The sequence below is a fragment of the Equus asinus genome, chromosome 2 (assembly GCF_041296235.1).
Source record: "Equus asinus isolate D_3611 breed Donkey chromosome 2, EquAss-T2T_v2, whole genome shotgun sequence".
Taxonomy (NCBI): Eukaryota; Metazoa; Chordata; class Mammalia; order Perissodactyla; family Equidae; genus Equus; species Equus asinus.
In genome coordinates this window covers 146,069,117-146,096,753 of record NC_091791.1, presented here as the reverse complement: position 1 = coordinate 146,096,753, position 27,637 = coordinate 146,069,117, and the positions used below count along the sequence as shown (strand labels likewise).

The window sequence follows — 27,637 nt, the reverse complement described above, 5'->3', positions numbered from 1 at the left end:
CAACAAGAGAGACAATGCCTCATAGGTTTGTTTTGAGGGTTAAGTGAGATAATCCACGTAAGTTGCTTAGTCCAGGGCGAGTATGCAGTAAGAACTCAACAAATGATCACCAGCATCATTTCCCTGGAGAAAATAGCATTACAGGGGCCAGCCCCATGACTGAGTGGTTAAGTTCACACACTCTGGTCCAGCAGCCCAGGGTTTCACTAGTTTGAATCCTGGGCACGGACATGGCACTGCTTGTCAAGCCATGCTGAGGTGACATCCCACATGCCACAACTAGAAAGACCCACAACTAAAAATACACAACTACGCACCGGGGGGCTTTGGAAGAAAAAGGAAAAATAAAATTAAAAAAAAAAAATAGCATCATAATTTCATCTCAATCTCATCCAAAACTTCCAGTGGAGCCCAAATATGTAAGTCCTCAAGGTATATAGCATTGACTTGAGCAAATTTAACTCTATATAAATTACACCATTAGACACAGTAAAATTTTAGTTATAGAAATAGTTTATAATACTTACAATAACACAGAGTAGAATTTCTGGTTTCAGCCCCAACATGTTAAGAGCTTGGATGTCATCATTCTTGTCCTTACCATAAGAAAAAAACCTAAGCAAAATGAAAATCAACAGCTTTTCTTAGATCCATCAGAGAACAGAGATAAAGGGCAAACTGCCACTCAAAATCTGAAGAGACAGGCAGATACAGAGAATCTCAGCTTACTGGGAGCAGACGCTGCTGGAGCCAGTCACTGGTAGGAACACTTAAAAGGTAATGAACAAATTACCGGAGGCTGAGGGTGAATCAGCTTGAGAGTTAAAAACTACTGGGACCCAGGCTTAGGGGACCCCCACACTTCTGTGAGTTTTATCTCCAGAAGATCCACCAAATTCTTACAATAAGTAGAGGAACAAGGATAAGAATTACATCAGACTTCTCCTCAGAAACCGTGCAAGCAAGAAGAGAGTGGAGTTGAAATATTTAAAGTGTTGAAAGAAAAAAATCCACCAAGCTAGAATTTTGTATCCAGTGAAATTATCCTATAAAAGTGAAGAAGAAATGAAGACTTTCCCAGGCAAGCAAAAGCTAAGGGAATCTTTCACCAGTAGGCCCGCCTTGCGAGAGAGGTTAAAAGTTCTTCAGAGAGATGGAATAGCATATGGGTCAGAAACTCAGATCTACCTGAAGAATGAAAGAGCATTAGAGAAGAAATAAATGAAGGTAAAATAAAATATTTTATTTTTCTTTCATAATTGATCTAATAGGTAACTTCAAAGTAATAATAGTGGCAATCTATTGGGATTATGGATAAGGGAAATGAATGACAGCATGTTATAGGGATGGGAGGGAGGAACTTGAATACTGTGTTATAATGCACCTGGTACTACCTAGAAAGCAGTATAATGTTATTTGAAAGTAACTTAAACTAGTTGTAAATGTATATTGCAAACTCTAGAGCAACCACTTAAATTCCTTTTCTTTTTGAGGAAGATTAGCCCTGAGCTAACTACTGCCAATCCTCCTCTTTTTGCTGAGGAAGACTGGCCCTGAGCTAACATCCATGCCCATCTTCCTCTACTTTATATGTGGGACACCTACCACAGCAGAGCATGCCAAGCGGTGCCATGTCTGCACCCGAGATCCAAACCGGTGAACCCTGGGCCGACGAAGTGGAACCTGCAAACTTAACCACTGTGACACCGGGCCAGTGCCTTAAATTCCTTTTAAAGAAATATGATTGATATAGTAAGAGAAGATAAAATGGAATCATATAAAATGCTCAATTAAAACCAGAGAAGGCAGAAAAAAAGAGGAAGATTTTAAAAAGTGCAACAAAGAGAAAACAGTTGCGAACAGGGTAGATATTGATACAACTATATCAATAATCACTTTAAATGGTCTAAATATACCAGTAACAGACAGTCAGCTGGGATTTAAAAAAACAAAAAGAACCAAGACCTCACACCCACTTTAAATAGAAAGACACAGAGAGATTAAAAGTAAAGAAATGGAGAAAGATAAACCATACTAACATGAATTAAAAGAAAGCTAAGTAGCTATACTAATTTCAGACAAAGCAGATTTCATAACAAGTAAAACGATGCAGGACAAAATGAGGGCATTACATGATAAAGGAGTCAATTTTCCAAGAAGACATTCAATCCTTAACATGTATGGACCTAACAGCAGAGCATCAAAATACGTGAGGCAAAAACTAACAGATGTGCAAGGAGAAACTGATGAACCCACCACTATAGCTGGAGACTTCAACACCCCTCTATCAGCAACTGACAGAAAATCAGTAAGAATATAGTTGAACTTAACAGCACCATCAACCGACTGGATCTAATTGATATTTATGGAACACTTCATCTAACAACAGAAGAATACACATTTTTCTCAAGTTCATAGGGAACATTCACCAAGATAGGCCAAATTCTGGGCCATAAATTACACCTTAGCAAATTTCAAAGTACAGAGATCATACAAAATATGCCCTCAGACCAAAATAGAATTAAACTAGAAATCAGTTACAGAAGGATAGCTGGAAAATTCTAAAATGTTTGAGATTAAACAACACACTTCTACATAACACACGGGTCAAAGAAGTCTTAAGAGAAAGTAAAAAATATTTCCAACTAAATGAAACGAAAATACAATCTATCAAAATTCGTGGAATGCAGCAAACGTAGTGCTTAGAGAGAAATTTATAGCACTGAATGCATATATTAGAAAAGAAGAAAGATAGATTAATTATCTAAGTTTCCACCTTAGGAAACTACAAAAAGAAGAGCAAATCAAATCAAAAAGTAGAAGAAAAGAAATAAAAATTAGGGCAGAAATCAACGAAATTAAGAGGAGGAAAACAACAGAAGATCAACAAAACCAAAAACTGGCTCTTTGAAAAGACTAATTGATAAACCTGTAGCCAGGCTAACCAAGAAAACAGAAGACACAAAGTACTAACATCAGAAACGAAAGAGAGGTCATCTCTACTGATCCCATGTACATTAAAAGGAAAATAATGGAATATTATGAACAACCTATGCCCACAAATTTGATAATTTAGATGAAATGGACCAATTCCTTGAAAGACATGATATACCAAAATTCACAAAAAAGAGACAGGTATCTTAATAGGCTTAAATCTATTAAAGAAATTGAATCAATAATTAATAATCTTCCAAAAAGGAAAAGCCCCAGACCCAGATATTTTCACTGGTGAGTCCCATCAAACATCCAAGGAAGAAATGAGACCTCTTCTTGACAATCTCTTGGAGAAAACTGAAGCAGAGAGATATTTCCTAGTTCATTCTATGAAGCCAGAATTAACCTAATACCAAAACCAGACAGACATTGCAAGAAAGGAAAACTAAAGACCAATTTCCCTTATGAAGAGAGAATTTATTTTGCTTAGATGCAAAAAAGGAAAGGAATTTTCCTTTACAAGAAAGTAAAACTACAAACCAAATTTCTCTATTTTGCATAGATGCAAAAATCTTCAATAAAATATTAGCAAATTAAATCTAGCAACATATAAGAAGAATTATATACCATGGTTTAGTGAGATTTATTCCAGGTATGTTTAGGTTGATTCAACATTCAAAAATCAATGTACGGCCGGCCTGGTGGCGCAGCGGTTAGGTGTGCACATTCCGCTTCTCGGTGGCCCGGGGTTTGCCGGTTCGGATCCCAGGTGTGGACATGGCACTGCTTGCCAAAAGCCATGCTGTGGTAGGCATCCCACATACAAAGTAGAGGAGGATGGGCATAGATGTTAGCTCAGGGCCAGTCTTCCTCAGCAAAAAGAGGAGGATTGGCAGTAGTTAGCTCAGGCTAATCTTCCTCAAAAAAAAAAAAATCAATGTAATCCATCACATCAATAGGCTAAAGAAGAATCACAGGTCATATGAACATATATTCATATGAAAAAGCTTCAAGATTTACTCTAAAGCTTCAGAATCAAGATAGTAAGTTACTGGCAAAAGAACAGACAAATAGATCAATAGAAGGGAATAGAGACCCCAGAAATAGATGTATGCAAATACAGTGAACTGATCTTTAACAAAGGAGCAATGACAATTCAATGGAGAAAGGTTAGTCTTTTCAACAAATGATGCTGGAACAACTGGATATACACAAGCAAAAGAATGAATCTAGACACAGGCCTTACATCTTAGACAAAAATTAACTCAAAATGGATCATAGACCTAAATATAAAACATAAAACTCCAGAAGAAACAGGGGAGAAAATCTATGTGACATTGGGTTTGGCAATGAGTTTTTATATAGAATGGCAAAAGCACAATCCATGAAAGGAAAAATTTTAAGTTGGAATTTATTAAAAACTTATGCTCTGCAAAAGACACTGCTAAGGGAATGAAAAGATAAGCCCCAGACTGGGAGAAAACAATTGTAAAACATTTATCTGATAAAGAATTTGCATCCTAATTACACAAAGAACTGTTAAAACTCAACAGTAAGAAAACAACCCAACTAAAAAATGGGCAAAAGACCTGAACAGACACCTCACCAAAGAATATATACAGATGGCAAGTAAGCAGATGAAAAAATGTTTGACATCATGTCATTAGGGAATTGCACATTAAAACAACGAGATACCACTACACATCTTTTAGAAAGGCTAAAATGTGAAACTCTGACAACATCAAATGCTGATGAGGCTGTGGAACAATGGGACCTCTCAGAACTCAGGAACTCTCAACAGAACTCGTTTGTTGCTGGCGGGAGTACAAAATGGTACAGGTACTTTGGACGACAGTTTGGTAGCTTTTCAGAGAGTTAAATATAGTTTTACCATGTGATCCAGCAAACTCACTCTTAGGTATTTCCCCAATTGAGTTGAAAATTTAGGTCCACACAAAAACCTGCAGACAAATGTTTATAGCAGCTTTATTTATAACTGCAAAAAACTGGAAGCAACCAAGACATGCTTCAAAAGGTGAATGGACAAACTGGTATGTCCTTCCATGGAATACTATTCAGTGATAAAAAAGAAATGCGTTATCAAGCCACAGAAAGATACAAAGGAACTTTAATGCATATTGCTAAGTGAAAGATGCCAACCTGAGTATTACATATAACATAGTATGTGATTCTAACTATATGACATTCTGGAAAAGGCAAAACTATGGAGACAGTAAACAGATCAGTGGTGATGGGGGTTGCAGAGAAAAGGAGAGGAATGAATAGGTGAACACAGGACTTCCGGGGCAATGAGACCATTCTGTGTGATTCTGCGATGGTGGACACATCATAGTAGGCATTTGGTGAAACCCACAGAACTGTACAACACTAAGGGTGAAGTTTAACATAGCCCAAGGACTTCAGTCAACAAGGCATCAGTACTGGTTCATTAATTCTAACCAATGTCTCACACTAATGCAGATGGTAATAATAAGGGGAGGGGAGTAAATGGAAACTCCTCTGTAGTACTATCAGCTCAATTTTTTTGTAAACCTAAAACTGTTCTAAAAAATAAACTCTACTTTTTTAAAACATGCAAATTAGTGTGACACGTGGCAGATTACTATAAAGCAACAGCTCAAGGAAGGCGGCAGCTAGCATAAAGATAAACTCTTTGAATTTCAGTTTCAAAATTCTCTATCTTACAGGTTCTGACTGAATCAGCTGGTACTATTTCATTTAGTACAGTACATACAAGGACGGAAGAATGCACCATATACAGGTTACTGTGTGTATATGTTTGCCATCATTGCCATTTTGTGTTCCGTGTATTCAGACGTCCTGCCTCCTTCTTTTCCCCTCGCCACAGAAGTATGACCCCCAGCTCAGCTCCTTCACCAACGTCAAACCAGAATCAGCACTTAGTCCCATAAATGAGAAGGTACAGTGAGGTTGTTTCTTACCCAACTAAACCCCAACACTGAGGGCCTCCTCTGTCTGGCTCCCCACAGTATTCCATCTCCTAGAATGGCTTCTGATATAGAAGGCACTCAGTGAACATCTGTGAATGAAGGAACTGCCTATTAGCTTTAAAATTCTCTAACATTTCATCAAATTTAAAATGATCTCAACTGTTAAAAATAATACGAAAGAAGGCCAGACCAAACTAAGGTAAAACTCTAACAAACAACATTTATTCTTCTTTTACATATGTACTTCACAGCCCAAACATCACATTGCCTTCAGAGAAAGGTGCTTTTATGCCATTATATTTTACTATTTACTGCACAGGCATTAAACATTCTCATTAACATGATGAGACAATTTGCTGGTAAACATTTAAACACACAGACATTGGTTTCAATATTTCAAGAACATACTTTTGATCATAACCAAGGAAGTACATCAAAATATGACGACATTGGCTAATATTTTTACAAGCAAATAATATTTAACTCTGCATAGTTTATACAATAGGCTGTGGTAATAAATAATATCACCAATTTCATCAACTATTAACTGGCCACAAAAAGCCTAACATTCATTTTAATTATGATATGAAATGTTCTATTGGTATAGTTTCAACATAGCCTTAAAATGTTGTGGGTGTTTAACCTTGAATACGTGAAAAGAAAAAGTAAACCGGTATGTTTCGGTTAACTACAAATATGTCATGTTCACGTATTACATTCCTAACATGAAGGCAAATATTTAAATAGAAAAACTAGCAGTCCAAAAAATGTGAATGTGCAATTGTACGGAAAACATTGCATTTAAATTTGCACTCATTTGCAAGTTACAGTACTAGCTCAGTATAAACACTAACAGGAAAAATATTCAGCAGGAAAGAATGGAGATGACCTCTCACGGCAGAGAACGAGTCACTGCGCAACGTTCCACAGCTGAGAAGTGTTTCTGGCAACCTAGCGCTTCTGAACACCTTATGACTACCCTTCATTCAACAAAGGAGACTGCAGGCATGCTTCGATCAGTGGGAAGATAGCAAGAAAAACCTGAATCAGCAACATCCTCTTCCTTAATTTGGTGTAAAGGTCCTTCCCATTATTACAACTTACTAATATGCTAACTTCTAACCTCAAATGTTTTCTGAATCAGGTTTGCTAAATGCTGTAGAGAAGAGCTACCCTTCCTACGATACTAGGTTTGTTGTTGTTGCTTGTAGTGTGTCAGCATGATAAGAGGTACATGCACAGTCATTCTACCAACCTGAGAGGCAACACTCAGCATAACGCTCAGCTTGGATCGGATTCAAATTCTACACAGAGATTCTCTGTATTGTTCTCAGTGTGTTAACAACTGCCTGGAAAGCAGAAATGCCTAATAATTACTGCAGTGTGCTTTTTAATTGAAATGTTTATAAAAATAAAGCCCCAATGTTTAAGTCTATAGAATGTCAAGAATTCTACTAGGGATGTTAAAAGCATTGGGCAAAACCCTCGTTTTCAGCGTGCCGTCCGCCCCACAGGAGAAGATCCGGTTGCCCTGGATGATGTCAATCTGCATGACTCCAGCCCCGAGGTTTCTGAATATGGACTGTTTAGCATGTTCACTTTTAAATGAATGAATTAGGCCATGGCCTGTCAATCTCCACACCTAGTTTAAAAACAAAAAAAGTGTAAGTCATTAAAAAAAGAGAGGAAGAGAACATAAGCAAAAACATGGCCTTTACTTCTATTCCCTTGGCTCAACGGATCTCCTTAAAGCCCGACTTTTCTATCCACTGGCCCTTTCCTAGCAGCTTATCTAAATGGAAATAACACCATTCTCATGATTCCTTTACTGTCCTCACACTTCACTGTCCCTTCTTTCAGATTTCTGTCTTCACGGCCTCTTATAGTTTCATATTAACCATATATACCTCATCTCTAATTCCATTAAGTATTTAAGTTAATTCGACTAAACATGTTCCTAACGCTGAGCTAGGTCCTGGGCAATAGAAGAGAAGAACAGGAGCATCTCACTGATCTCGAAAGCTCCCCTCAACCATGCAAAACAGAGCTGGGCACTGGGCCCGGGGCTGGGGAGGGCACGAACTTCTGAGGAGCCAAACTGATGTCACCTAGAAACTCATGCGTTAATTAAACTCACACGCTTTACTTAAAACACAGTTCTTTCAAGCTTTTTAACGCCCTGAGCGTCTCGTAAGCTTGATTATTTGGTTTTCCAGACCATAACAGTTTAGAAAGAACTGCACAGGAGTGAGGAGGGAGGTGTCTAGAGGCATTCACCATCTCCACAGAACTTCACTTTCCGAGCTCATTTCATAGAGTGCGGCTGGTTTTTTAATTTGGGTTGTTTATTTATTTATTTATTTTCCCCAATCAGTCTCGACAGCAGATAAAGGTAAGTTTTCACCCTCTGTAGCCTCTTGTCCTGACTCACCTTTATGTTCCCTTCTGCTGAGCCTGTAGTAAAATACTCCTCACAGGGGTCCAGCGCCAGAGCCTTGACGGCCGAGTCGTGGGCCTGGAACGTGTGGAGCAGCTGTCTCTGCCTGATGTCAAAAAGGCAGACGTACCCTTTCCTCCCGCCGGAGATCAGCAGCTGCTGCTTTGGCGCGTACTGGAGAACCGTGGCTCCGTGATCGTGGCATGTGAAACCTGAAGAAGAGAAATAGCAAGGGCCTCTCCGAAACTATTTCTTATCTTGGCAATCCTGATAATGTTTAAATGCACATTTAAATAATATAGCAATTACACGTTTTTTAAAAAACTTAATTTCTGTAATCATATGATCAAACTATTAATGAAGCCAACTGGTGACTGACAAAGTATTCTCATCCATAATCTCACCATGAAAATATATTCATACAGAGGAAAGTTAAAGCTTAAGCTCAAACAAGCTAAGTTATGCTGCCTCATAAGAGGTACGCAGAAGCAAAATGCAGAGGAGACCAGCTTCCCAGGGACCCGCTCAGCCACCTCATTAACGCCCACCCACGACAAGCATTCACCCTGTCCCAGTTCCTGCGCCACACACAGCCTCATCAACAGTGCTCTCAGTAAGTAACTGAAGCTCAACCACACTAGTGTGAAAACGACCAGCTACGGGGTGAGTTATCTGTCCTACGTTTCTCTGCGCTTTAATATGGTTCAGGCCTTAAACTATGATGTGGCAAATCTTTAAGAGATGTTAATAGGTATTTACAGAAAAAATTTTGCAATCAAATAAAACTGGGAAATAACCATACCTTTCAAAACGCACATCAGCATGGTAAAAGAGGAAGAAATCCTCCTGTAAAAAAAACCCACCCAAAGCGGGTCGGCCCTGTGGCCCAGTGGTTAAGTTCACACGCTCTGCTTCAGCAGCCCAGGTTTTTGCCAGTTCGGATCCTGGGCGCAGACATGGCACTGCTTGTCAGGCCATGCTGAGGCAGCATCCCACATGCCACAACCAGAAGGACCCACAACTAAAAATACACACCTATGTACTGCAGGGCTTTGGGGAGAAAAGTAAAAATAAAAAATAAAAATAAAAAATAAATTAAAAAAACCCACCCAGCTTTGTTTAACCCAAACTTATTGGGCGCACGGAGCCCTCTTTCAGCAGCATTATGTGGAAAGGAGATCTTTAGGAAACCAATTAAGAAAACACTGTCTTAAACAGGAGTACTATTTAAGTGCTATCATTCATTTTTCTAGTTCTTATCATAAGGTTAACTTTTATTTTAGGGTTAGGTTTAATTCTTTAAAATATTTCATTTCTTTTGAGCTCAAAGAATACTTTGCAACTAATTCCTTAAACCCTTGTTAGTATCACCACTCTTCATACCATATTTTCTGAATAAAATATAGCACACAGACTATCCTAGGCTAGCTGGATTTCTGTGACCATACGTATTGACCTCAGCAAGGTAGCCAGATATTCTAGTTAACTTTTCAAATTTCATTCATTTTCAATATTTCTCCATTTTCAACCCGTGAATAAACACTCACTGGGTTCACTGGTTAAAATAAAAGCAGGAAAGCATTCCTTCATAGTGTATTAAACCACAGACCTTAACAAACTTACCATGAATGAGGCTGTTTCCAGGGGATATCAATGTGTCCCAGAGGCATACATTTCTTACAAAGAAACAATAACAAAGATACATCGTAAAGAATTGTTCTAAGTCATCACTAGGGGCAAAGTGTGTGTTCAAGTAAAACATTTTTACTTATTGAATCTTCTCTTTTTTGTTCACTTACATTTCTAAAGCAATGATTCCTAACTAGAATGAGGGCAGGCTGGGGCTGCGGGTATATTTCTAAGAGTTTATCTTTTTCACACTACACAGTTCTGCCTCATGTGGTACCCCTGTCTCTGCCTCCTCTCAGCCCCCAGCGCCATCTCTCCAGGTACCACTCCAGGGAAACTGAGACACGACTTCCTGAGTAGAGGGATGTTTCTATACCTCTGTGGGTAACCCGACTGCAGGGAAATGAGAGGAGCTATTCATGGGCACATGTTGCCAATGAAAACAGCGCGAGGTCAAAGAAAATGTTGAGAATGATGGCTGCAGAGTGTCAAATGCTTATTAGTTCCCAAGCACATGACGGTATTAACAGCAATAAAAAAAAATGACTGAATAGCTTTAACATAAAAATTACACATACTTACTGAGGGATTACATTAGGAGTAATTTTTGTTTTTCTCTTTTTGGTAAGGAAAACTACTCTATGAATTATATAACAAGGAAAGTTTTTGTATTCCTAGGGTGGAAAAACGCTACTAAATAGAAATCCATACTTTCTAGCAAGAAAATCTATTTGCCTAAAATTTGCTTATTTCTCACTTTGTTTCTCTGTCAACCTACCTATTGTCATTGGACTGTCCAGAGGTGGCAACTAGACTTGAAGAGGTAATAAACGCAAAGTCACTGGTGGCTTTACTGTGGCACTGCCAGCTCTATAGGAAACAAAGTGCACGGTGTTATCTACAAATCCAGTAAAATTTGGCACAGTGCAAACACAGGCCTGCTAATAACATACCACATGCAGGAGCTCACACAGTTTTAAAAACAGTCTAGAATAAAGAATAAGTGCTAACAGGATTAGCTGTCATTTGCATATTATGTGGCTGATATCGAATAATTTTTTAAAATTGGAAAGAGTTGGTAAAAACGTGGAATTAGGGGCTGGCCCCATGGCCGAGTGGTTAAGTTCGCGCACTCCGCTGCAGGCGGCCCAGTGTTTCGTTGGTTCGAATCCTGGGCGCGGACATGGCACTGCTCATCAGACCACGCTGAGGCAGCGTCCCACATGCCACAACTAGAAGGACCCACAACGAAGAATATACAATTATGTACGGGGGGCTTTGGGGAGAAAAAGGAAAAAAAATAAAATCTTTAAAAAAAAAAAACGTGGAATTAAAGGTTATGGTTTTTTAGATTATGTAACAAAGAAAAAGGATACCAAGAATATGAACTTAAATAAGCCATTTACTTATATTAAGGGCCCAAACAATTTTAGTGCTAATGACCTCAAATACATTTAATGAACTTTAAACAATAACATAAATCATAATAAACAACAACCCAAGGAAGAAAATTCTTACATGCCCACCTAGTCTTAGACTGCAGTGTGAAGGACTTAAATCAAATTAACTTTTTAACCTAAATACAAACATCCACCTTCCTTTCCACTCCTGTGCTCCCTGCCTGCACCCCCAGGTAAAGAGCTTCAACAGTTATAAAAATAAGGTCAAAGTGGTCCTGAAAACAACTCACAGATGTAAGCTGCCCAAAACAGCTCCTAAGGCTATTCCAGCACTGGGGGAGACCGTGTACTGAGCCAGGCATGACTTTATTGTTGGAAGGTGAGGACCAAGAAGGAGGACGCTGGGGTATTTCAAAATAAAACAGATATTTTTCTGTTTGGAATTATCATAGTATAGATCTGGCTGAAGGCAAAAGGATAGAGTCAAGATCATTTCCATTTCTGTAAAGACTTTAGTTCTGTAAAGACTAATTTAAAAGAAGTATCTTGTCTCAAACCATAATTAAGAACATGTACACAGTCTAGAAAAAACTATTAAAATCAAAATATCTGAAGCCAGAAGTTCCACATACAAGTTCCACCCTCACCCCCACCCCAGTAAAGATATGCTTGTCTGCATCACCAACTGTTTTCATATGGTTTGGATTAATGAATGAAGTGGCCCATTGGGACTAGTTCTCTTATAATCTAGTAAGCAGAATTCTGGAGCAAACTGGAATACGTGGAACCTGTGTGGTCCTTTTTTTTTTTTTTTTCCTGAGGAAGATTAGCCCTGAGCTAACATCTGCCACCAATCCTCTTCTCCCTGCCGAGGAAGACTGGCCCTGAGCTAACGTCCGTGCCCATCCTCCTCCACCTCATATGTGGGACGCCTGCCACAGCATGGCCTGATGAGCAGTGCCATGTCCATACCTGGGATCTGAACTGACGAACCCTGGACCACTGAAATGGAATGTGCACACCTAACCGCTCCACCCCCGGGCTGGCTCTGTTTGATTCTTAACATAGTATCTAAAATGAATCACAATATTCTATCATTAAGAAGTTAGGGGGGCCAGCCTAGTGGCATAGCAGTTAAGTTCACATGTTCTGCTTCGGCAGCCCGGGGTTCACCGGTTCGGATCCCAGGTGCGGACGTGGCACCGATTGGCAAGCCATGCTGTGGTAGGCGTCCCACATCTAAAGTAGAGGAAGATGGGCACAGATGTTAGCTCAGGGCCAGTCTTCCTCAGCAAAAAGAGGAGGACTGGCAGCAGATGTTAGCTCAGGGCTAATCTTCCTCAAAAGAAAAAAGAAGTTAGTTTTCAAAATGCATAAAAGTGTGCTAACAATGTATCTTATGTAGGACCACACACAGGGAAAGCTCCTGAAATTTTCCAAATATAAAGGCCACCACTCAGGCTGTGAAAGGCAAGGTTTTTGTTTTTTAGGTCATTCCAAACTGAAGATTGGGCAATGACGGGGGCTGTGCTGCTGGGCTGCGGTTGCTGGACAGAACGGTCCCTTTCCCAAGAGAGCCACCAACGAAACTCGCTGTCTGCAACAGCTATGTCACCAACCGAGGGGCCTCTGTGCGTGCTCTGGGAGCACTGAGTGAGACTTACCATGTAAGGTTTAGGATTTGACGCCGTTTGGTTTACTTGCCAGATGCTCAGAAAACCCTCTCCATCTGCAACACCACACTGTGAAAACGTCATAAATATTAAACAGCGGTTCTTAGTATCCACCTCACAGGCAAAATCACCTACGGAGAGGAGACTCACCCCAGCCCAAGGAGCTGCCCTTCTGCCTACAGCTGTGTTTCTGTTCTGTAGCTCCCAAGAAAGTCCAGGTACTTATAAACATCCTGCCACCTTTTCAATGCTTTTCCACACCTATTTCACTGTTCTCCTCCAAAATTCTATAACAGAATTTAGTCAGAAACTGGAAGTTTGCTCTCAGGTGCTTGACTGTGGTCACAGCCACCACCAACACACTCAACAGAAAGAGAGTTCTTCACCTTCACAGAGTAGTTAGTGTCTGTGGATTTATACTTTTATCAGGAGACAAGGGGGTATATAAACAGACACCAACAAACTGACCGCTCCACTAAATCCAGGGTCATTGAATTTGTTTTCAGATGCAGTTTTACTAACCAGTTACTCATAAATGTACACGATTATTTTCAGACGAATTTAGCAGTCAGCCCCAAGAACTAACCTTGTTGCCTTGTGAATTAAAATATAATCTGGTAACTCTCGCGTTGCCGGCCTGGCGGAAGCAGACAATTTGTTGAGGTCGCGTCCATTCAAACATCCGTACGCTGCCATCCTGAGCACCTGTAAGATCTGAGACACAAAAGGAAAAGCAGAAAATAAGAAATGAAAAGCTAAAGCAAGAGTTCCAATATTTTCCATTCAATGATCACCTTCAAAATGACAGAGGCCACTTACAGTCTTTGGATCATAAATAAAATACTTACAGTATTGATGGACTGGGTGTGAGGTCATTCTCTTCACGTTGTGTAGATTCCTTTTCATAAGCTTTAAAAGAAGATAATAAAAAACAAACTTATTTTGTGCAGCACAGAAGAGATGAGGAAAGATATGCTCCAGGCCTATTCTAATTCTGATAATATTTATTCGCTTACAATTGAATTATTACTGAAACAAACCCTGCTGTGGATTTTCTGAACATAACATACGACGCTTGTCTGAACCGGCTGCAGAAGCAGAGTCCCTTACAGCCCTGCCTCTGTGGACTGTGAGGATACGAGCAGTTCATCGACTGATAAAGGGAGCTCTCCTCCAAGTGCCCCTCCCTGAGGACAATCAGGGCATCTCCAGATTCTTGAGAACAGGGCCCCTCTAACACAGCGACTAACAATGTTACTGGTGCACTTTTCAAACACTTAAAGTAGACACGAACTCCTCTTTGACTCTGCTTTACCACTTTGTGCCTCTCAGTTTGCTCATCTATAAAATGATAATGGGGGATAATAAGAGCACCTACCACCTAGAGTTGTTGTGAGAAAAAGCATGCACCTGACACGAGGAAACTCACAGTCTGTCAGCTACTATTATTACGGTATCCTAACGGGTCACTGCCCCTGATCTTTAAGGTCATTCCCGTGTCAAAGTGATTTCAATTTATTTTTGAGGGAGTCCATATCCAGAAACAATACCTAAGAGTAAAGCACGTACCACACTCGCTCCAGTGCTGGTCTGTCCACTGCCCAGCCACGGCAGAGATGAAGGTGGATGCACCTGACTTGCTGAATGGGCTGTCGCACCGGGTTGGTAAAGCGTTGTAGTGGAACCGCGGTAATCAACATCATCTGAACTGTGAAAAACATTCGTGTGTTACTGGGAAAGTACCATTTTCTCTTAACACAACTCCCAATTACAGAGCTTCTTAGGAACCCACAGGATAGTCTTTATTTTTTAAAAAAATGAATAAATACCCATGAGAAAAATTTCAGTACAAGTTCTAATCATAGCCAATTTTAGTACTGGTTAGCTTTTCCCCTTAGGCAAAATATAAATTTAGTCTAATGTTGTTCGGGGGTAATTTTATTGCTGCACAAGTTGGAACAAACATTTGTTTTGAAGTATTTAACAGATTTTCTTATCATGTATAGAAAAAGATGATATGTTCTCTTCAAGTACAGACATCCCATGTAACAAATTCATTGAGTTTAAAGATTTCTTAAACTAAGGTACTAATTATCATCACATACAAATGTTAGGGGCTGGCCTGGTGGCATAGTGGTTGTGTGTGCCCTCTGCTTTGGCAGCCCGGGATTCACAGGTTTGGATCCCAGGAGCAGACCCAGCACTGCTCATCAAGCCATGCTGTGGCAGCTACCCACATAAAATAGAGAAGCTGGCACAGATGTTAGCTCAGTGACAATCTTCCTCAAGGAAAAAGAGGAAGATCGGCAATAGATGTTAGCTCAGGGCCAATTTTCTGTATCATGTTACATGGTTATATCTACTCAGAAGTATGATACTGAAACCTAGTTATATTATATACTAACAAAACAGAAAATTCAGCAGAACAGGGAGAGACAGAGGCTAGCATGGCACCATTCCCAAGCACATAAAATTTCTAAGAGTCTGGAGAAGAGCAAGAGGGAGGGCAAACATGGAGGAGATACCCCAAAATAGGAAAGTGTTGCAAACACTCTTGATGCAGTGTCCGTAGCCTTACGAAAAGTAAAGTTCTCTGCACTTTTATCTGTAAAAAAGGTAACTTACGAGGTGATAATCAAGAAGAAACACTGAAAATTACTCAGTAAACGTGACTCATCAATCAGTCTAATTAATATATTGGTGTATTCTGCTTTTTTGCTCCAATTATCCAGATCAGATTATCCAAATCAGTATTTACTGACTATTGTGTAATATCTGACATTTCTTTGGGGGTTCAATGTCAAGTGGCCGTTGTTAGCCTTAGGCTTTGGTGTCAGAGATTATTCTGACTCAAATACTATGAATCGTTCAGGGTCTAATGGAGGAAGTCTGAGTAATTCGTTCATTGATGTAAGCAGAGCCTTTTATTGGCAGCTAAACCAATCACATTTGTCTCCTACCCAGATGAAGGGAGAGAGAGGCATATATACTTTTCAAGATAATTCAAATCATGTGCCCAGCCATTTAACGGGCTCTTTTTGAAGAAAACTACATTTATGATCGACTACATAAGATAAACAAACCTTTTGGATTCCCTGTCATATTCTTCTCCAATCCATATATATGACTGACAGGCCAACAAAGAAGTAACATCAAGTTCTTGCACATCATGTGTTGAAGCCAAAACAATTTCATTACAGTTTGCCTGTAAAGCAAAGGCAGAGTCAGTAACTTAAGCATTTTCACCAAAAAGAAGTACATTCTTTATAATGACTAAAGCTTTCACCTTATTAACAGCAAATGCCATGATCATATCCGATTCCTTATGGATGATTTTCGCCTTTCCACCTGGATAGCCCAGATCAGCTTCTACCTACAAAACATTTGCCCGCAGTTTTAGTTGTTGCAGAATAGCTCCATGTAGAGATGTGCACATCCCACAAAATATAAAAGAAGGATAAGAAGAGAATGTAGCAACAGCAGCAAGAAAAAAAGGCGCCAGTAATTTTAGTGCTGAAAATTAGCTTGGGAATTTGCTTAAATTCTCTGATGCCCTGTAATCACCCCAATGATAAAGATTTCCATTGGGATTATAAGGTACTGATTAACTGCCATAAAAGATAGGTAACATAGCTTTCATTAGCATTTATAACAGAAATGAGTCTCTAACTCTTTCAGAAGTGCGCAAAGACACCGCAGTAAGAATGTGTATACGTTAAGAGGCACGGAGCAGAGGACAAAGACACAGAAAGACAAAGGAGACACATAAGAAACGAAACATTTTTAAATAAGGGTGATGAGGTAGGAATAAGGAGAAGCTGGAAAGAAGAACAGTGAGAAAGGAACGGAGACTGATGAGAGGAAGGTGCAATGGCTTAGGGCCCAAGGTGATGGGAAAGAAAGAAGAGGCAGAATCAAGAACTAGGAAAGATAAAAACAACTATGTTTAAGAACAGATTGGAAAAAGGGACAGAAGTGAGGCTGGAACGGGAAGCAAGCTTTCTTCTCTTTAGAAGAACCAACAGCAAGAAGAGCAAGCCAGACACAGTGGAGCGTCTCCGACCCTATGCCACTGAGGCGTGTGGGAGCAAGGAGTACTCTGATTAGTTAGCCAGGTGGGCAGGTCGTGGTTAGTATCAGAGATGAGGGTTAGCTCCTTGAACTTCAGAGGATGAGCTAAACGCAAGAGCTGGGAATACTACCTTGATGTGGCAATCTTCTGCTACGCAGTTTTGTTTGACCTGCTCCACACGTTCTTCTACAGACTAAGTAACACCACACCGTCACAAACACAAAACACATGCATGACACAAAATTATAAAGAGAACGAGAACTTGCAAACTGAAATGGTCACTCCGTAACTTAAAGAGGGCAAAAATGAATTTGCAAGCTTTCTTTTTAAAAGCACAAAAATCAAGAAAGAAATTATTAAACTAAGTAAAATGTGATATCATCAGATAAACACAACACAAAGCAAAATAGGCAAAATGAAAACTGATATGACTATTACATACATAAAACCTATTTCAAAATAAAAATTTTGAACAAATTAGTTACTTGTATACCAGTTACGTAACTTAAAGTTCTGACCAATCTCTAAGAAGCTACTTGTATGAGCAGACTGCATTTTATACTACGGAGATTCCAAGCCTACAGGGGTTTCAAATAGAAATTAAAACTACATATTTCTAAACACATATTCAAAGTACTGACAATTATTTCACTCTTACTCATAAGGAATATATCCATGAAGAGAGAGCCAGGGATTAGAATTCACATCAACCATTTACTACAATCACAGATTTTTCTCCTTATAAGTAAATACACGTTTGATAAAATGAGGTGTGGAAAAGAAACCACAGAAATAACTTGCTCCCGGCTGATGACAGGGCTGTTTGGGGTGGCTACAATCAGAAGTAATACTTCTGCTCGGCTGTGGAAACCTCTGAAGGTTTGATCAGGGCAATACAGTCCTCCTAAGACCTCTTGAAGTGACTGCTTCACTTTCAGCCAAAAGGGTCAGATTCTCTGCCCTTGCCGTCAGCGACTGCCCTAGGCTGCTCAGCTGAGAGTGAAGGAGCATGCACCTGCGCGGGGCCAACTCAGCAAACGCCACACTGCTCCAGAACTCACGTGCCTTTCATCAAGTAGCCAAGTTCGCCACGGCTGTCAATTTCACAAAAACTTGTCTTGCAGAATATTTTACTTTAACGTATTCAATGAATAAAAATATATTTTATGAATATATCTAAAATTTCAGCATTTCTCAGGAGAATTTACTTTTTCTAAGTATTTTTTTTAATTAGCCAACATTTTAGAATTTTTAGGATTAGTCTGCCAATTTTACTAATTAATCAATTCACTGAATTTACCAAATTTATTGATTACCAAAATCCTGTTTGACAATTTTAAAAAGATAAACCACTCTTATCGGATGGATAGTTTTAATAAGTATTACATATTTCTGGGCTTCGTGATCAGTTTTTATTTTGTCTTAACAGCTCTGACATTCTTTTCATAATTTTTCTCCTTAATGAAAACAATTTTCCAGATCTGTACTATTCAGTATAGTAGCCACTAACCATATGTGACTATTTACATTAAAATTTAAAATTCAATTCCTCAGTCTCACTAACCACATTTCAAGTGCTCAATAACCACAGGTGGCTGGTGACTACTATATTGTACGGAACAGATATAAATTTTCATTATTAAGAATGTCCCTTGGACACCATTGAACAAGACAGCAATTTCATTCAATGATTTAAAATTCAAAAGGTACCAAAGGGTACATGATATAAATTCTTCCTTCCATCCAAACTCCCATCCATGTACTTCCCTTCCCTGGAGCCAACCAGTGCTCACACAATACTTTAAGAAATGCTCCATTTATCTCTGTCCCACCTCCCTGTTCACGGAGACCCCCTCCGGTGGTAGAAAAAGAGAAGAGCACACATAGCTTGGGCTGCTGATCCCAAGAGAGGAGAGACGGGGGTAGCAGGCGGCAGAGGCCTGGTTAAGGAAGAGGGAAACCCAAGAGGAGAGAGGAGATCCTGAAGGGCAAGACAAGAGTCTGAGGGTCCAAGCAGCCTGGACACAGCACTCTGAGGCTCTGACCATCCAACCAAATCACACTGCTACAAAGCCTCCCGACAATTAAAGGATATTTTCAACAAATCATTACGTTTAATAATTTGAAGAACTAAACACTCAGAAAACTGATCCTTTAATGAACTGGCTGTCTGGGAATAACAGAACCCTAGTTGAGCGAGGAACTCATTTTAAATCTACAGAATTCTGTATCTTATTTTATGGAACTTGCACTCAGCATCACTATAGGAAATGATGTGAACAGTAGCTTAAATGAAAGAGGAAAAGAATTTGGCTCTGTGATTTCCCTAATGAATTCCACCTCAACAGAATTTCAATACCATCAAGGTCTTTGTTATGAAAAAAGCAAGCTTAGAAGACCCAAAAGAATCTCCGTAGCTCATTCCCCTACCTCCTCATTTAAGTACATAATTTTCAAATCCATAGAGAAAGTGAACGCCTGGTCACAAGGGCTGCCCACACCTGCCATCCAAGTAAGTGACTAGTGGAAAGAACAAGTCAGGGAGGCTGTGAGCCCTCGGTTCTGCTGAGCAGCAGCGCTGCATTTCACCTTGGGAAACCGAGCCACATAGACTGTCCCTCTCAGTTTTCACTTTTCTAAGCGAAAAATAATTCCTTTTTTTCTCTCAGATTTTGTCTGCCACATCTTTCGTCACATCTGACACCCTACCCTGAACTCTCTCCAACCCACACATGACCGCATTAAACAGCCAAATGGACTGAAATGCTCACACAAAAGGCCTGTGTACCCCTCATTTTAAAGGGAAGAGATCATTTTAAGTTCTAAAGTGCCAGTCTCCAAAATTCCTGATTCCTCTTGAACGCTGTATGGCATTACATTACGAATTTATAATTAGCCTAAAATCACCAGGCAGGACAGAATCTGTGCCTCAGTTTGTAAGAGCAATCCTCCTTCATGTTTGTTGTATTTCATATTTCTGTAGTTTATTTTCTCTCACAAAATTATTCTGAATTTGTTGCTTCTAAGATTATCCTGTTCATTTCTAAATGCTAAATAAATAAAATGCTTTTAAAGGGCTATTTGTATTTTCCAGTAAATAATATTCAGAGACTCATAATATGGAGTACACTCATTTATATATTAATTTCCCCAAACCACCCAATACAATGTTTATTACACGTGACAGCCCAACAGCAACTATTCTAAAGGAAGTACCAACTTTCACTTGATTATACATGATTTGTCAAGGGACCTATGTTGTTTCATTGTTATGAAATGAAAAGTCTAAGTTTTTATCTTAAAAACAAACTCACTGTAGTTTGGTAAAGTATTGCCCATGATGTATGAAAGATAATAAATAAGTTCTAACCAAAAAGTAAATTTCAAAAGAAATCAAGCATTGACTTCATTAGAAATGTTAGAGAAAATTAAACAAAAATTATAACAGAAAATGTTTTTTTTCAAAATACCTCACTCTGCTTTCTTTTCTTAGTGAAAATATATCTAATAAATGTCTCCTGAAGAACTTCTTGTTTAACAAGGAAATGCCAAAGTCGTTTGACTGGAAGTGCAGAAGAATCCCGGGATCTATTAAAAAATTAACATATTACACTATTTTAGTCTATAGACAATGTGTTTCACATTTGCAGATACTTTAAAAAAAAAAAACTCCATTATCTATTGCAAAGAAGATACAGCATTAAGCACAACAAAATTTTATAATTTATTTCACTTTTAATTTTCAGCTCTTCTAAAAATCATGCCTTCATGTAGCAACGACTTCTCCAATTACAGGTTCTCTGAATGAACAGGTTGAGCTGAGAGTCAAATGAATCTCTTTTTAAATTATGCTGTAAGTTGGTTCTGTTGGCTTCAGCATAGCACCAATGATTATAAAGTCACACATTTCATTTTCAACAGCCTAACAAGCCTAAAAGTCTTGCTCTTTCAAGCTTATGAGCAATCCTCTTAACCATGGACAGGTGCCTCAAAAACAGCATGCTGCTTATGAAAAGGGGCCAAGATGGGTAGGTAGATCAAAGCATCAGTGAAGAACCTTAATGTGTTTACTGTTAAATTACTGCGATAGGTCAATAGCACCTTGTCTGCAAATGTAGATTATTATCCCAGAATATTTCTGTAAGAGTTCTTAAAATAACAACAATGAAGGTTTTTTCCTGATTATAAAAGTAACACGTCTATTGAATTACAGGTAATACTGGAAAAAACAATTTCCTATCCAGATTTCTCATGTTTTTCTTAACATACGCTGCTAGAAACAGAACTGCAGGTTCAAAATTATCAATGTTGTGAAGGCTATTGGCATATTTTCCCAAACTATCTTCCAGAAAGGTTAAACCACCCTACACTCTCATCAGCTTTTATAAGAGCGTTCTTACTTGAATGGAGTATTTTCAGGTTCTAGCATTGCTTTATTTCGAAGAATAGCTGGTCCAGCTCCTACTGAAAGGTCAGTTGGATACGTGTTGATATAGTTAGGAGGTGGACCTTCAAACTGATCCATTTTCTCTTGCAAGATCTGTTCCCAGTTCTCTAAGTTTTTAATCACAGCAATACCTAAAGGTGATGTTACAGGCAACTCTACAAGGCGAGAGAATACGTTATTTTATTTTGATAAAAAATGTTGGTCACCATCCACATATTTACAAAATCTGAATTCTTAGAATTAAAACCTCTCAAAATACAAATAAAACTTAAAATGTTAATCTAAAACCATTTGGATTCTTAATGCTTTGAACAAAACAGAAGGCCAGCTCTCTAAAACCTGCTGAGAAAATGTCTCGTTTCTCCAGTCTGGTTTCCTGCTTTTCAACCTTCTAGGTAGATAGTAATTCTTGCTACGAATTAAAACTATAAACTGAAGCCTAAAATAAACAAGACCTCATAAAATCTCCTATGTATTATTTTTTAAAATATGAAATGCTTTTTTATAGAGATATTTATGAAGAGAAGCACTACGGTAATTTATTGCATTTAATAACATTAATTTCCAAATTCCAAACTTACCAGAGAATTCCAATCCAGCAATGGGAAAGAAATTTTTGACATTGTGAAGCACTAGCTTCACCATTGTCAGATGCAGAAGAGCCCAGCTGTTCAAGGGAGACAAAAAAAATCCTAATTGAAAAACAAAAGCACGAGAGAAACACAGCAATGATCTCTGATGATGGTTTAGCCTTATCTCCAACCTAAAAAAAAGCTGGTTTTTCCAACAACTTACTATACACACTTTAAAAAGGTACCTTGGTAGTCTCTGAAAAGAAATACAACAAAACCTCACATCTGCAATATCTGAAAATTACCTAATGGAAAGAGATTTACCAGACAGTCACATGGAATCTAACGGCACATCAATAAATTATATATTAAATTCTAACAGCCACATCAATAAATGACATATTTTTTCTCACAAAAATTTCTGTGTTTACATTCTGCATGTAAGCTATTCTTTGAAACTGATGTGAAAGAAATACTCTACTGTCTAGAAATTTACCTTGAAGGTACAGAACTTCTAACTTGAAAATATAAGTCAGTTCTTGTATAAATTCATGATAATAATGTTACTTAAAATTAGTAACATCACGATTTCCTACAAAAATAAAAGGCAAAAATAAAAAGAGAAAAGCTTTATTTACCTATAGGAATTTGGATCTTGGTGCTCCTGTATTTGTGTATCTGAAAAAAAAGCATCATCTTCTTCTTCATCACTATGAATGCTTTCATCAGAATCATATATAACACCACTATCAGACAAAGGGAGAAACGGCTGCAAGAAAAGGTAAAGTTTTTTTTTAATATGTGATTGGGTTATTTTTGTCCTATCTTATTAATACTGAACATTTTAAATGTTGTCAATCTAAATAAAAATTTGCTTTCACAAATGATACTAGACCTAGAAAAGTCAAGAAAACGAGGTAAACTCTCAGATTCAGTAAAATAACTGAGTAGCTAGACACAACATAACGCTTTTAAAAATCAATAGCCTCTTTCTCATTGTAGGGACCTGAAATTGGCCACCCCAAGATATGCCTCTTTGGCATCAGGATTATTTGAGGCTGATTGCTTTTGATAAACTGGGACAGGGAAGGAGGCTCTGAGGAATGGAACTTGCCCTTTGTTAGGACACTTACATTTGTAAGGTAAATCTCTATCTGTAAAAGGTGCCTCCCTCTCTGTACCAGGAAGAAGAAAGGAGATGACCGTCTCTCTAGAAACTCTTAATCAATACCAAAGGCAAGGACTTAAAATCTGCATTTTATTGTGCTTCTCTGGTAACCTCCTGTAACTGACTTCCCTCCTCCTCCCAACATTGGCATTTCTTTAAGGATTAAGCATCTTTCCTTAGGCTGGGAACCGATTGCAGCGCTCATCTGTGACCCCCCAGGCCAAGGCAACACACCTGCCACCCCGCATCGTTCACTGAGACAGCAGACCTATCTGCCGTTTCCATCAAGCGCTGTGCTGACAGAGCAGCCTCGTGACCATTGTAAAAGGGACATTTCAATCACATGTGAAACACCCTGTTTGCGGGTATATAACCACTCTGTGCACCCCACTTCTTCAGTGCCCTTTCTTCCTTCGGGAAGAAAGGCCCCGGGCCATGGTTTCTCATAAAGTTTTGTTTAATTTTCTCTTGCTATTCTTTCTCATGTGAATTTAATTTGTTCTCCAGCCAGAGGAACCCACATTTGGGAAGAGGAAATGTCTTCCTCCCCTACACTCATATATCAACATAACTAGTTAGAAAAGTCTAAAGAAAAAAGAAACATTGAAAAACAAAAAATACCAAAGGAAAAGACTTTGAGAAAACTATGAGAGAGCTCTCTAAGTGAAGAAAATTACAAATCCTTCTAAAAGCTATATGAGGAGACTGAAACATAAAAACTATAGTTCTTTACAAGTTAATTTATAGGTTTTAAGTAACCTCAATAAAAATCCCTACTGGTATTTCTTTTCCTTTTCTGACATTTGATAATGATTCTAAAGTTCATAGGGAAGAAAAAATAGACTAGCCAAGAAATATTTTTAAAGTGAAAGGTACCATTTCTTAGTGGATATTAAAATAAGTAATTAAAAGAAGTACAGTCTAGCAACTGATCCATGCAAAAATATAGTCCAAAAATAGTATAAACATAAGGAATTAATCTAGGAGAAAGATAACATCATAAGTCAGTGGGAGGAAAAGAAGGACTAGTTAGCCATGTGTGGGATAGAAGGTAAAGAGGGCAACAAAGTCCGATGCTCACTTTATCCTAGATAAACGAGAGAGTTAAAAGTTAAGAAGGAGGAGCAATAAACAGAGAAGGAAGAGAATAAAATAATAAAAGTAAACACTCATTAGTGGAAAGAACTTTCTCTGCTTAAAAACAATGTAACAAGTGATAAAGAAAAGTATGAATAGATATGACTAAATAAACTTTTTAAAACTTCTGTATGTCAAAAAGTCATAAGCAGAATTAAAAGGCAAATAGCAAACTGGAAAAAGCATCACAAATAAGACATGTTGATGATATCCTTAATAAACAGAGTCCATAAAAAGTAAGGAAAAACACTACTATATCAATAGATAATTTAGTTAAGAATATGAATAGTCAATTCCTCAAAGTAAAAAATCCAATGGCAATAAGTGCATTAAAACTTTTGATGTCACTAATAGGAAATAAAAATTATTTAATCATATTAACAAAAATGAAAAAGGACTACTTAATCTTAATAAGGGCAAAGTCAGATGCACTCTCTCACCATTCTCAAGAAAGTATAAATCAGTAATCTGGAAAGTAATCTGTAGTTATGTACCAAAAACCTTATTTAGGTTCATACCCTTTGACTTAGTACTTCTTAATGAAATAATCAGGACATGAACAAAGTTATCTAAAAAGATATTAATCTCAGCACTATTTACAAAAATGAAAAATTAAATACAGCGAATATTGGATAGACAAATGATTATGTAAACTGCAGTATATTCATCAAACTGAATAGTTATTTGGTCATTAAAAATGATACTTACCTAGAACAATGATGAACCCAGTAACAATGAGCACCCCTACACTTGATTGCGGTTTCTAAATATCATTTCCCACAAAAAGGAACCAGGTTCTTTGGAGAAATGGTTGTTCCCAGTCTGGGGCAGGAAACGTACAAGATTAGCCCAGAGTAACTTAAACTAGAAAGGAAGGAAACCCAAAGCCTACTGAAATACTTCTCAAAAAGATTCAGGAGCCAAGTGGAAGAGGCTCTCACTGGCAAAGATGGGATAAGCTGACCATGTGTAGAATAATAAGTGCAATGGATTAAAACACATAAAATACGCTTAAATCCAGAAGATCATGACAAAACTAATAACAAACGAAAACTCACTGGCCTTCTCTGAAGGATGGTAGAGAATCAACTCATCACTTTGAAAACTGGTACATAAAAGCGAAGAACAAAGCATTTATCCTGTCTTTCTCATTCAAAATATATTTCAGGGCAACCAAATAAGCTGATGAAGGGAAGTATTCCAGCAAAGGAATGAAGAATGAATGAGAGGACATTATGATCATATTTTAAAACTCCCACTGAAATAATGGATTTAGGCAAAGATCATCAACTAACATCACAAAAAGAGTGCTCCCTGATGCAGATCCACAATTGCACTTGGAAGTAATCCCGCCCTCCCCTCCCCTGAGCAATCAGAATGGAACCTGACACAGCCTCTAGTTTTAAGTTTCACTTTACAGGAAATACAGGAATCAGAAGAACAAAATAGCAGGATGCCATCGGCAAAATCCGTTGAGAGATTCTATAGGACAAATTCTTTTGGGGGCAAAAAGAAGGGTAAATTTAAAAAAGGAAGAGACAGGTAGAACATAAGAGATTAAAAGAGACTTAAGATATATCAACCAATTGCAATGTACAAATATTATTTTTGGCTTCTGATTTAACAAACTAATTGTTCAAAAACATTTAAGATACAATTGGGAAAATGTGAACACTTTCAGGATACTCGATGATATTAAGGAATTTTGTGTGTGTGTGCGCGCGCACATGACATAGTACTAGTGCGGTTCTGTTCAAAATCCTTCATTTTAAAAATACTGAGGGGCCAGCCTGGTAGCGTAGCAGTTAAGTTCACATGTTCTGCTTCTTGGTGGCCTGGGGTTCGCCAGTTCAGATCCCAGGTGCGGACATGGCACTGCTTGGCAAAAGCCATGCTGTGGTAGGTGTCCCACGTACAAAGTAGAGGAAGATGGGCATGGATGTTAGCTCAGGGCCAGTCTTCCTGAGCAAAAAGAGGAGGATTGGCAGTAGTTGGCTCAGGGCTAATATTTCTCAAAAAAAAAAAAAATACTGAAATATTTGAATGAAATTTATGATGTCTAGATTTGCTTCCAAACAATCTAGGGAGTGGGAAGAAGTATAATGAAACAGGACTGTCTGTGAATTGATAATTTTTGAAACTGGATGATGATGGATAAGGACTCATACACTATTATCTCTACTTTTGTAATATTTGTATGTTTGAAGTTTTCCATAATAAAGGTGTGCTTTATTTAATGACAGTTATGATATGTTTTTAATGTTGTGAGAAATTACCTTGTAACGTCAATTGAAAAAAATCAAATTTAAACTACATATACCAATCCAACTATAAAATTTTTAAAGTATGAGGATAAGAGTGGATGCAAATTTGCCAAAGTGTTTGGGTAGATGAATATTTTTTTTCCTTCTTTATATTTTTTTGCATTTCTCAAACTTTGAAAACTTTAATCAGGGAGAAACATTTTTTAAAAAAGAAAATTAAGTTGGCACATTATCATTTACGAATCTTACTGTTGCGATCATGCACATTAATGATGCAATGGGCTTTCATAATTTTCAAAGAAATTTTCAGAGAAAATTTTCAAATTAGAAAGGTAGGGGGGAACTGTCCATATATTTTTATTTTATTAACTCCCTGGTTTATAAGCTAAATACAATTACAGTCATGCGCCGCATAATGACCTTTCGGTCAACAATGGACCACATAAACGATGGTGGTCCCATAAGGGTAGTACCATGTGGTCTAGGTGTGTAGCAGGCTGTAACATCTAAGCTTCTGTAAGTACTCCCTGTGATGTTTGCACAAGGACTAAATTGCCTAACAACGCATTTCTCAGAACATATCCCTGTCATTAAGCAACACGTGACTGTAAATGCAATCCAACCAGCAGCCTCAGGGGACAAGCCTGAATGATCCTGGAAGTATACTTGGAATCCTGACAGAGTGTAAACCTGGAAATCTGCACTCACCATTTGCCTAAGCCAGAGGCCCTCAAACTTCGGCATAGATCAGAATCACCCGGAGGGCGTGTTCAAACAAACATGGTTGGTTCCCACTCCCAGAGTTCCTGAATCAGAGGGACCTTCAAAAACGCATTTCTCACAAGTTCCCAGGTGATGCTGATGGTTCTGGGGACACGCTGTGAGAACCAGTAGCATAACCAAACTCTTTAGATAACAAAAGCAAAGCTTCA

At 38.3% G+C, this 27,637-nt stretch overlaps 1 protein-coding gene across 5 annotated transcripts in view; it reads right to left on the bottom strand.

Moving 5' to 3' along the window:
• Positions 1 to 6,101: 6,101 nt before the first annotated feature.
• The window catches only part of DMXL2 (Dmx like 2), a 139,398-nt gene continuing 117,862 nt past the window's right edge, over positions 6,102 to 27,637 (bottom strand). For 3 of the 5 annotated variants that reach the window (XM_070501599.1, XM_014852294.3, XM_014852303.3), the window contains 15 exons: positions 22,775 to 22,905; positions 22,146 to 22,231; positions 21,518 to 21,719; positions 20,588 to 20,705; positions 17,248 to 17,310; positions 16,332 to 16,418; positions 16,129 to 16,250; positions 14,615 to 14,753; positions 13,894 to 13,954; positions 13,632 to 13,759; positions 13,037 to 13,114; positions 10,751 to 10,842; positions 9,967 to 10,019; positions 8,338 to 8,555; positions 6,102 to 7,548 (listed from right to left, as the gene is read on the bottom strand). In XM_070501599.1, the coding sequence (XP_070357700.1) occupies positions 7,339 to 7,548; positions 8,338 to 8,555; positions 9,967 to 10,019; positions 10,751 to 10,842; positions 13,037 to 13,114; positions 13,632 to 13,759; positions 13,894 to 13,954; positions 14,615 to 14,753; positions 16,129 to 16,250; positions 16,332 to 16,418; positions 17,248 to 17,310; positions 20,588 to 20,705; positions 21,518 to 21,719; positions 22,146 to 22,231; positions 22,775 to 22,905 (1,788 nt within the window). In that variant the 3' untranslated portion in view covers positions 6,102 to 7,338. The remainder of the gene's footprint in view (positions 7,549 to 8,337; positions 8,556 to 9,966; positions 10,020 to 10,750; positions 10,843 to 13,036; positions 13,115 to 13,631; positions 13,760 to 13,893; positions 13,955 to 14,614; positions 14,754 to 16,128; positions 16,251 to 16,331; positions 16,419 to 17,247; positions 17,311 to 20,587; positions 20,706 to 21,517; positions 21,720 to 22,145; positions 22,232 to 22,774; positions 22,906 to 27,637) is intronic. The other 2 variants (XM_014852312.3, XM_014852319.3) reach the window with 1 other exon arrangement.